Below are 12,332 nucleotides of genomic sequence, written 5' to 3' on the forward strand. Positions count from 1 at the left end.
AGGAATACCTTTTCAATTTCCAAGTCTCTCTCTCTTCTGTCTTCTCTTTCTCTCTCTCTTAGAATGGCCGTCAAAGCCGTTCATGTCTCCGACATCCCTAATCTATACCAGATTTCGGAATCCTCTTTTCCAATCTACACCGCCCGCTTTTCATCCGGTAAATATCTCATCTTTCTTAACAAAAACTATCGATTTCATCATAATAATTTCTTAACGACAGGCGTGGATGCGGGAACGAAGAAGAAGAACGAAAACGATGATTTAAAGTTCTTAGTGATTGGGCATAGAGGAAACGGCATGAACATGTTACAATCATCAGATCAAAGAATGAAGGCCATTAAAGAGAACTCCATCCTTTCTTTCAACGCCGCCGGCGAATATCCGGTCGATTTTGTCGAGTTTGACGTTCAGGTAGATAGATTTCAAGATAACCCAGATTATTTTATTCTAAGATCTTTGTTTTTTTATTATTGTTTTAGATAGATCTCTAGGATTAAGAATTTTGTCTTTGGAAAAAAAAAACATAATTGATCTTGGCCGGTGTATTGCCGGAAATTTTGGTGGCACGTGAAAGTTGTCATCTTTCTCCGGTGGTGCGGTCTATGATCGCCGCGTATATGCTTTCATTTAATTACCCTAAATAAATTTGTTTGTTAGAAATTCTAATAAGAACAAAAACTATTATAGTGGAGAAGGGTATGGGTTTGCAAAACGGTTGGGGGATATTTATGTAATTTAGGTTATTACATTATTTTGTTTAAAAATAGAATATAGGTGAAACATAACTCATCTTGTCAATATAATAGTTGCCAAAATCACTTATTTATATTGGAATGAGAAATAAAGGTATAAATTTGTTTTATACTTAAAAATAGTTTAAATATGAACCGATCCACATTTAGATTGAAAGATTTGAACTATTTTTTTTTTCAAATGAAAATCAGTAACAAATTGTTTCTTTCTTTTGTTTATTTATTTATATATTTTTAAAAAATATTATCTTAATTAAGCTAATGTGATTACCCAATTTCATGTTTTGACCTTTAAGTTATTTGAGGTTATTTATTAAAAGATTTTAAGAGTAAATATATAATAAATTTAAAAACTTTGGGAGTATTTTTATTTTTCTATTTTCAGACATAGAAGTTATTTTGATTGATAATTTAAATGAATTTATTTATTTTAAATTAATTTATATGTTTTTTTTTTTATCTCTTCTTCTGAGGTGAAAGTGATGTATGTTTTCATAGCTGTCCACTATTTCTTCACAACAAATTTATTTTTTTAGATGAAATCTAGATTTATTGGTTATATTTTTAAGATGTTATTATAGTTTTTCTTTTTAATTATATGTTAATGTTTTATGACATATAATGTTATAACTTATACTGAATTATTTTATTAATACGATTTCATTATTTAGTTGGGATTAAATGATCAATGAAATATGTTTTATCATTTAAAAAAAAATGTTTGAATTAATAATTAAATTGATAAAAAGTATGTATTTCTTGCAATTTATTTGTTTATAAGTTAAAGATCTGTGTGTGGAAAACCTTTGCTGATTGAATTTTTCTGTGTTGTGTGCTCTCTGTTTGCAATTGGTGTAAACTAAACAGTAAAAAGAAAACAATAAAAAGAATCCAAGACCTCAAATTGAGGATACAAAAAAGATAAAGATCAAATGGATCTTGGAATTTTGTAGGTAACCAAAGATGGATGTCCCATTGTTTTTCATGACGACGTCATCCTCTCCCAAGAAAATGTATGCATACTCTCTCTCTCTTTCTTGATCTTTTTTTTTGTTAATTGTTAGTAATTTGACAATGGAGTTTTCAGGGGACAATATATGAAAGAAGAGTTACAGATTTAACTCTTTCTGAATTTCTTGGCTACGGCCCACAAAGAGAATCAATTAACCTTAATGGTAAGTCTCTTTTAAGGAAGACAAAAGACGGCAGAATCCTAAATTGGGATGTCGAATCCGATGATTCTCTCTGCATCCTTCGGGATGTTTTCACAACAGTCAAGAATCCCGATTTGGGTTTCAATATCGAGTTGAAATTCGACGATCACATTGTTTATAAACAAGAAGATCTCATTCACTCCCTTCAATCTACTCTAAAGGTAAAGTCTTTTTTAAATTTGAAATTTGAAATTTAAAATTTAAAATTTGAATTTGAATTTGAATCATTAATTAAATTAACCAGGTTGTGTTTGAGCAAGCCGGAGAAAGACCGGTTATTTTCTCCACATTCCAACCGGACGCCGCCCTGCTTATGAGAAAACTACAGACCACTTATCCTGTAAGTACTAAACAAGAAGAAGAAGGTTATGGTGGTGAAGAAGAAGACACTGATTTTGATTGTTTGATGTAAAAAAAAAAAACAGGTATATTTTCTGACAAATGGAGGAACAGAGATATACTATGATGTTCGGAGAAATTCATTGGAGGAAGCAATGAAGGTCTGTGAGGAAGGTGGGCTGCAAGGAATTGTGTCGGAGGTGAGAGGCGTTTTCAGAAATCCGGCGGCTGTTGTCAAGATCAAGAATTCCGGTCTATCTCTCCTCACCTACGGCAAACTAAAGTAAGACCTTGTTTGATTAAATCTACACATTTAATGGGTCGGGTCGGATATAACTTATGTTTTTTTGTGACAGTAATGTGCCGGAAGCAGTGTATTTACAACATCTGATGGGGGTTGAAGGAGTGATTGTGGATCTAGTGAGAGAAATAACGGAGGCAGTGTCAAAGATGATAAAGCATCCGCAGCCATTAGAGAAGGGAGGAGAAGGTGAAGATGATGAAGATGATGGGGTTTTGGAAGTGAAGGGAAAGCCTCAGTTCTCAGAAAGGGAATTGTCATTTCTTCTTAAGCTTATACCAGAGCTTATTCAGCTATGATTATTAAGGAGATTAATTAATTAAAACAAATATTATATAGTTTATGTTACAAACAAGCAACATTGTTATCCTACTTTTATCTTGTGGTTTCATAATTAAATGAAATGTTTGTTGTACTATGTATGATTAGCTTCTTCTTTATGCTCTGAAAAATACATGTAGCAACTAAAATCGAACAAGAAGAAGAGGGATCGAGTTTGTTTAAGAATGTCAAAGGTTAGGAGTTTGATTTTTTCTCTTTGTACTAGTGGCGTTTTCTTAATGGATAAATGCACTACCTGTATCGGTAGTATCAAACTAACCAATTTGTTTAGAGATCCTTGTCAGGTCAAATATATATCTATTTTTAAAAAGTTGACACCATTACAAGTGGGTGATCTAGTTCATAATTGGATATATATCAAAGTGTTAGATAAAATCAGACCGGTTGTGTAGTATTGAAACCCCGGTGTTAATCTCTAACCGGATTAACCACCACCCTTCGAGTGAGAACCGCTAACCGGTTCAACCCCCGGTCCTCCAGCGACTACCTAGATCCTAACACAAAGTTTATAAATCATCTTTTTAGTTTCTTTAAATTATGAGTTTGTTTATCAATCAAAACCTTGTTTATTATTATTACAAATCATGTTTGGTAATTAAAAATTGTTATAGTTATTATAAATGGTCTTGTATTTTTTAAATAGATAAGTTCTATTATAAGTAGGGGTGTCAAAAATGAACTCGACCCGCCAATCCGACACGAGTTGACCCGAAGAATATTGGGTTAGGGTTGGGGGTTTACGGGTTTGAATCATTTCGGGTCAGACCCAAAATATAACCTGAAAAAGAAAATTGGGTTGGGTTGGGTTCGGGTCAACCCGGGTTGACCTGAATTAAAAAATCAGGTCACTCATCAACCCGAACCCACCCACCCAACCCGACCCATCTAATATATTAATAAAAAAACAACTTGCCTACCTTACAAAAAACACTAACCCTAACGAGTCTAACTCATATCCTTAATTTCTATTCATTTGCTTCCTTCCGTCTTTCTCACTATTCATTTTCTTCCATCTTTCTCACTTCTCTTCAATATACATTTTTTCTCTAATTTTCATTTTTTTTAATCTCTTGAACTCCGCTAGTATCCAGCAATAAAATGAGTTCACAAATTAATCTTGATCTTGAGGAGGATAGTGTGAAGGGTTCACCTATGACAAATTTAGATGCAAATAAAGAAACGTGCATTGATTCCCAAGATCAAACCTCCAAAACTGGTATTGGTAAACGAAAGAGACCATTAAAATCAAAGTGGTGGCAGTATTTTGATATGCTTCCTAAAATAGAGGGAGAAGATTTGCGATGTAAATGTAAAGCATGCGGAATTATATACAAAGCTGATAGTAGCATGGGAACAGGTAATCTTCGCCGTCATATCCTTAATCAATGTTCTAGACAGAAAACTCGTGATATTGCTCAAGCTTTGTTAGAACAAGGTGATATTTTATTATTTTGTATTTAAATTAAAGTATTATTACTAAGCAAAAAACTTATTTCGGGTTAGTTGGGTTGGTCGGGTTGGTCTGAGTTCGGGTTCGGGTTTTTTGTTTTCAGGTTGGTTCAAGTTCGGGTCGGGTTCAGATTGAAAATTTTGTTATAATGCACCTCCTTCAACCCGACTCGAACCCACCGACCCACCTGAATTGACACCCCTAATTATAAGGTTAGTTATAGAATGTATGATTATCTAACTATCATATTGTCTTAAATATAAGTTTTTATTTTTATTATTTTAAGGATAAAACAAATTTAATTGATCAATTTAATCAAACCAAATGGTAAAAATCTATTCATATCCATAAACAATTAAGTACATGATTGTGGGGTGCTAGCATTCTACTTTATTAATTTTTTTTTTTAAAATCATTCAAAAATATTACAAATAAATGTGATCACCTTAAACCAAATAACATCAATATATAATAATAACAAAATTAGAGATTTAAAAACCAACCAACAAAGGATTGACATTTCAACTTCATAAATTAAAAAACAAAAGAAAAAAAAAGATCATTTCAATATATTAACATCTTAAATTAATATATATATATATATATATATATATATATATATATATATTTCAAAAATGTTAACTTACTAAAATAAAATAAAAATTAAAAATTTTAATCGTGTTTTAAATAATAAAATAATAATTTATTTTGTTTAAAAGAACATAAAAATAAATAAATTTATAATTACAATTCTGAGCGAATTAAGAATTATAAAATTACGCTATATTGAATTTTATTGTAATTTTAATTACTATTAAAAGGTCTACTAAACATAAAAATTGAAATTGAACCATAATTTCAATGTCAATTACAATATTACCAAACACACTCTAATAATTTTTTTATTAATTTACCTAATTTTATGGTTTTAAATTAATAATATTGTGCCATTTATCAACCCAGAGTGGCAATGAAATCAAATTATATTATTTATAATCACTTTTATGATAATAATAATAATAAACAAAGCGAAAAAAATAACGAAAAACATGTACTGCTAGTCAAGTTGGCCTTCAACCCCCAACAATCTATATTATTGTCATTTATTTGGGTCTTTTAGTCCATGATATATTTGGGCTCTATACGAGGTTTCAGATTTATTTGACCTCATAAAAGTCCAAGTTAATTTTTTTTACTGATATAGGTGAATGATTTAAATCTTGAATTATATTTCGTTGAAGATTGAATTGTCTCTTAACCCTAATATATTTAATAAAATAATTCACTGTTTTTGGCGAAATTATCTATTTATTGAAGATATGTCACTTATACATTTAAGTATATATTAGTCTCTAAATGTGTATGTTTTATTCTTAAAATAAAGTTTAACAAAATCCAAAATATATAATTGGTATTAAGACAATTGTAAATAAGATTACTATTATAAGGTGTTTTTTATGCATGATAATGCAGTTAATCAATTAAATTAAAATATTTTGAAATTTGATTCAGAAGAAAATTCTATGAATAATTTAAAATATAATATTTAGTGTGACTTAATTATTTATAAGATACAAAATAAAGAGAAGATTATCTTTTGTTTTAATTAATTAGACTGATTACTTAATTATAAAATTGCTGATTAATTAGATAAATAGATACATAATGATAATTTTTTGTATCTCTATTTTTTTTTAAAAGTGACAGAAATTTATAAAAATATATTTAGTAAAATAATATTATATAAAAGAAATTTTAATGACATAATCTATAAATTTAATAAAAAAAATCACTTTTTCCACTTTTTTTTTATTATTTTTTTTAATTTTATTCACTTTTCGCCTAATATTTTTTTTTTATCTACTTTAATTAAAGTTTTGAAATTAAATAAAATAAAATTATTCTCATTTTTACTTATCTATTTTGTTTTTTATAATTATGATAATTATTCTCACAAATCAATCCTACACCATTACTAAATTATAATTTAACAAAAAAAAAGGATTTTTAACAAAATAATAATAACAATTATAAACACTCATTTTTACCCTCGATTTATAATTTTAAAATAATTCTGAGCCAACAATTTTGTATTTATTTTAAATTCCTATATATACCTATTGTAAGAGAATAAAATATAAAATAATTCTGAGCCAACAATTTTGTATTTATTTTAAATTCCTATATATACCTATTGTAAGAGAATAAAATAAATAATTACTTTGAAAAGGATATTGTATCGATAAAATTTCAAAATAATTAAATTCTGGACAATTTTAAATAAACTTACAAGATAAATAAAATGGAAGTTTACATAGATAAACTAAATAAAAAATATTTAATTTTAAACACTCATATTTTAGAGCATAAATTTTATAATTTTAAATATATCTTAAGCCAATGAACTTATTTTTTTAAAATTTCTGATATGACTTATTGGACGAGATTAAAATAAATAATTGGTTTGGAAACAATATCACATCCATTCATCGATTTCCAAAATAATTAAAATTCAGACTAATTTTTGAATAAAACTTAAATATATAAATAAATAAACTAAGTTGAAAAGATATTTAAAATTTATTTTGTTTTTATTTGTTACCTAATAGTATTTAAAGGAAAAGAACCACCAAAACGGTATCTTTAATATAATGTAGATGTAAAAGTCTCTCGAAATTGTTAGGGACTAGGTTAAAAGAAGAAAAAAAAATGCGAGAAGAAAGAGGAGATTGAAAGGGAGAGGCTAAATATGTCTTCCTTTCATTTTCGGTTTTCAGTGACTTAAAGGAGGAGCAATGATCGTTGCGGTATTTCAGGTATATGTAATCATATTTCAGAATTGAATGTTCTAAATCTTGATTTAAAAATATCTCATTTAATCTATCATGTGCATTTAATTTATGATATATTTGTTGGTTGAATTTGATCGATTTTAGAATTGGTTATTAGCTATATTTTGTGTTATTTAATTTCCGATCTACCTTATTCGTGTATTTTCTGAACGTAAAAAAGTAAATCAGACAACCTATATTTATCCGGTTTGTTTTGTTTATATGCGACTGTTCTAAACCACCGGTTAGGAGACCTCTGTCTCTTTATTTAGGATTTTTGATAATTTATCTGTTATTAGAAGATTAGTTTCTTATTTTTCTATTGTGAATGAGTAATTGTTTCTCGGGCATAATGTCAAAAGAATTCGTAGCAGGTGAACGTCAATGGAATCAATCTTCCATTTGAGATTCCGAAGAAGGAATTTGGTGTTCGACTTTGTGTTTTCATCCGAAAGGCTGTAAGGCAAACAAAAATAAAAATGACTAACTAGATTTGCTATGCCCGTCCGGCGTCGGCGGACTTATTCTTTTAAGTCCCTTATTACTTATTTATATATGCTATTTTGGACCCCTTCTCTATCAAAGTATGCTTTAAATATATAAAATACATATATAAATAAAACATGAAAAAGTATATCCATAATTTCTAAAACGCGTTTAAATATGTAAAATATTTTTCTTTTTTAATTTCTCAAGTAGTAAATTAGGTAACGACTCTAAAAAATCGAATCTAGTCTAAATCAATAATTTTAAATGTACTCTAGTTAAACCTACCATTTTGGTTCCTTGTCTAATTTGAGACTTGATAGAAAGGTAAGTTATGAGGCGCGACTATCGAGTCCTACAACCTCATTTTCGGAAATGTCGATTTTTTACGTTACAACTTTTCTGGCGACTCTGTTGGGAGTATTTAATGCTTAACTTGAAATAAAAAAATTTGGCCATTTTTAAAATATTTATTTACACTTATAACAAAAAGAAAAATCTATAAAGTAAAAAATATCATAAAGACAAAAATAATAAATAAAGGCGAAAAGGGGTACACCACCCAATTTTGTTTTTCTATGTGCATTGGTTCTAATTTGTAGTACACGATGTATGTTATGTGACGTCATATGTACACCTATAATATTATGTGCAAAGATTAGCGAATGAGGAATGACGATTTGTTTCAAATGCTTGAGTGATGTTCCGTGAGCTTTGACCTAGGTTTCATAATCGATCCTCACTTCCACATTTAGCGTGTTTGCCATTTAGAAGTAACGCTAAGGCGGGGAGGAGAAATTCCCAATTGAATGTATGATCTCTTACATTGATGACTTCGCTTGAGGTGTCGTAGATATAACCTTCTCTTATGATTTAATTAGACGAAAAATTCAGATCGCTAATATTCATCGATCGCCACGTCCGAGGTTTAATTACGTGACTACTTATGTAAATATGTGTAAACATTATAGTTGAGATAGGCATTAACGAGTACATTCTGACTTTTTCAAATCAACATAACGTAAGTGTCTTTGGTGTTTATTTTAGGTAAGTCTACGCTCGACGCCACGACTTTAGCCATTTGGGTCGCCCATCACAAACATTGTGGTAGAACCACGGTATGCTCGAGCTAAAATTAGATAGCACCCTTTGAGGAAATGTCTTAGCCATGAAGGTCATGATCAACGACAAATCCTATGTCTCTTATTTTTCCAAGTGGAGTGACACGAAGATGATGACGGTCTCGACAAAAAAAGTTTTACCATTATGGCTAAGCTTCTACTAGAGGTATGCCAAAGTAAACGAAGAAGGTAAAATGTCAAATAACGAGGAAAGAAGGAGCTCAATGAAGACTTGGTTTTATTTTTCTATCCATTATTCTTTTCTAAATTATTGAACGTAAAACATTTCTTATATTTTGCAAAATATTTGTGTGCATTTGTATGGCGAGGACGAGGGGTGAATATTTGCAACAGTTCGTATAATTTATGACTAACCCCCACATTTAATACTTTTAATTTAAATAAAAATGACAAGTTGGAAAGTGAACGCTTATTCCCCTTAGAAACACGATATGAATAAATAATGATGACATTGGTTGTCATGTAATTGACTGGACTTCTCTTCTTTAACCTTTAACCGTCTTTCTAGATCTAAAGGTTCTTCAAGACGAACGCAAAAACAAGATTCTTCGATTGAAAGCATAAAAAACCAAGTAGTTGATTTATGATTCACATACACAACGTTTGCGATGTATATAGGCATCGAAGGGTCATCATTCCTAACAACACACTCATGACATTTGTCTTTCCCTTGCTTCAAGATAAGGACGATCATGTCATCTAGACAAAGAAATTTTTCGATCCACACAACGATCATGAGAAATGCCAAAATGAGAATGAAAATCCTTCATTAATGTCCTATACATTAGTATTCTTAACATGATAGACGTGAGCTCATTTTATCATTTCGAAGAATTTTTGAATTAATTTAGACAAAGGAGTAACTAAAAAAACTAAGCACATGACATTGGAACAATGCATTATGGATATATAGGCATGTGGAAAATGCTAACTTGATGTAGAGAATTAAGAGATGATGCACTTTATTGATGGAAGGCCTATTATAGTTTGATGGGACTATGACAAGCTGCCATATGTATAAACGATGACATCTCGAATCAAGTCAAGTATGCGAATATGCTAAAGATTAATATGTGATTCATGATGATCACGTTCATTCATCAACATTCAATTAATGACATGATCTTATGATCATAACCCACAACTTCAGATCCTTAAAACTTGGATGAAGATCAAATACAAGGACAAGAATGAACATCACTAATCAATGTCTTACACATTGGTACGCTCAACAAACTTGAAGCGACATTATTATATTCTTTTGAAGAATCTTTGATTCCATTCGAACAAAAGGGTTAGCTAGAACAACCAACCATGTAAATAGAGTAATCCATTGCGGATAAACAACCATGCAAGAGATGTTGACTCGGTATAAAAAACTGAGAAATGATGCACTCCATCAATATGAGGCATATATAGTTTTGACATGGCTCTAACGAGCTATCATTTGATATCTCAAAACAACTCAAGAATGTGTCGAGGTTAGATATGGATCATAAGTTGATGATGCTTGTGCTCATTCACTTGTCTCCAAATTAGGACATGATTTCTCGATCATAAACATTGACTCTAGGTCCTAAGACTGTGACTTGAGCTTAAACTCTTGAATGATTATTGTGAAAGAATAATCTCAACATCTATTTGAGCTAGTGATTCAAATATTCAAGGTAAATCACAGAAGACGATAAAATATCTCTTGAAAAACTTGAGCACAAAATTAGGACATGATCTCTTGATCAAAAGTAGGGCTACAAATGAGTCAAGTTGCTCGTGAGCCACTTGCAAGCCGCTCGGTCAAAGCTTGATTTGAGTTTGACTTTGACCAAGTTCGAGTCGAACTCGAGCCGACTCGTCTAATATTCGAGTCGAACTTGAACTCATATAAATACTTACTCGCCTTGTCGATTTTTTTCGAGCATAATAATAAATCATATATATTTTTATTTATTTTAATATTAAAACATAAAATTTAAAATACATATTTTTTCTACACAAATATTTGAAAAATTAATTTTATTCAAGTTTTTCGAGTTGAGTCGAGCTTTTAAGTAAAAAGTCGAGTCGAGTTCGAACTCAAATTTTTAAACTCGTTCGAGCTCGAGTTCGAGTCGAGCTAATAATTATTGGGAACCAATAATTATTTAATCGAGTCGAGCTCGAGCTCAATATGGCTTAAGCTTGTCTTGAATCATTTGCAGCACTAATCATAAGTAATGACTTTAGATTTAAAGGTCATGACTAAAGCTCAAACTCAAGAACGATGTTCATGGAAGAAGAGTCTCAACACCTATTCGAGCTAGTGAATCAAAATATCAAAAGTAAATTACGGAAGACAATAAAGGATCTCCCAGACAACTTGAGCACAAGATTTCCTCCCATACTTGATTGATGGTACACTTGGAAGTCTAAAATGACATGACATGAACGGAGAATTTGAAAATGATTGACCCTTCATAAGATTGTATTTGCATAATCATTAACATCATTTGCATTTAAAATATTTGCATCAACAAAAATAATTAAGAAATGATAACAACATCAACAAGAATAAAATCCTAAAATTTACACTAAGGACACTTAAAAAGATAATGAATGAATAAAAATAAAATAAATATCACCAAAATAAATAAATGGTAATAAAACCCTAGTTCTCATAATGACATGATACTTTTGCCAAAAGATACATTGGCAACCTATACACTAGACCCGATCATATTCATTCATTTTCTTTAAACATAAATAAATAATAAGAATAAAATATTTTTTTTGAAAATAAAAAATCTATATATCATGACTATGGACATTTTTAGAATATACGAACAAAGTGACCGATCTAAAAAAAGAGCAACGACAAAAAAAAGATTGGTTTGAGATCAAACTTTTTTGGTGTTATAACAAACCCTAAGGACTTTTTTTAGACAAAGGACCTAAAGTTTCTATACCAAATATTTCTATATGTAAAGAGATTTTCTCTCCTCTTTTGACTCTAAACGGGCATATTTTCACAAGATATTCCCACATGCCTCAATTGGACAAGAAATCATAATTGTGCCATAAACTACTCCATCTAATGGGTCGAGGAAACCTCGTACAAAGTATACTTGTGATCTTATACATAATCAAGATCGTAATGAGTAGTAGGATAATTAAATAAAAAGATAATAATAAATTACTAACTTCATTGAATTCTAATACAAATATTTGGAATTGTAGGTTATTCCATGGGCTTTTCCGATATTAGGTATATATTCTTCACTTGTATCTCAATTCTTTTTGTTATAATGACGCATGATTTAAGTAAATATTGATACAAACCTAGTTACATTTTATGTTTGGATTTATTCTTAGACGCACGTATAAGGAATTGATAAATAAACGAGATGTAAAAATAATAATATTTTCTAAATATGGCCTAAAGTTTATAGTAGAGACCGTAACGTGACGGACATGTGAGACATAATATTGGGATCTTTTC

General features: G+C 29.9%; 1 protein-coding gene across 1 annotated transcript; it reads left to right on the forward strand.

Annotated features, from left to right (window-relative positions):
• LOC124921148 (glycerophosphodiester phosphodiesterase GDPD1, chloroplastic-like) lies at nt 1-2,942 on the forward strand. Its single transcript, XM_047461765.1, has 7 exons — nt 1-157; nt 221-411; nt 1,706-1,765; nt 1,840-2,127; nt 2,211-2,306; nt 2,392-2,588; nt 2,662-2,942. The coding sequence occupies exons 1-7, from the start codon at nt 64-66 to the stop codon at nt 2,903-2,905; spliced, it is 1,170 nt and encodes a 389-aa protein (XP_047317721.1). The 5' UTR covers nt 1-63; the 3' UTR covers nt 2,906-2,942.
• The last annotated feature ends 9,390 nt before the right edge of the window (nt 2,943-12,332 follow it).

This window comes from Impatiens glandulifera, chromosome 1 (assembly GCF_907164915.1).
Source record: "Impatiens glandulifera chromosome 1, dImpGla2.1, whole genome shotgun sequence".
Taxonomy (NCBI): Eukaryota; Viridiplantae; Streptophyta; class Magnoliopsida; order Ericales; family Balsaminaceae; genus Impatiens; species Impatiens glandulifera.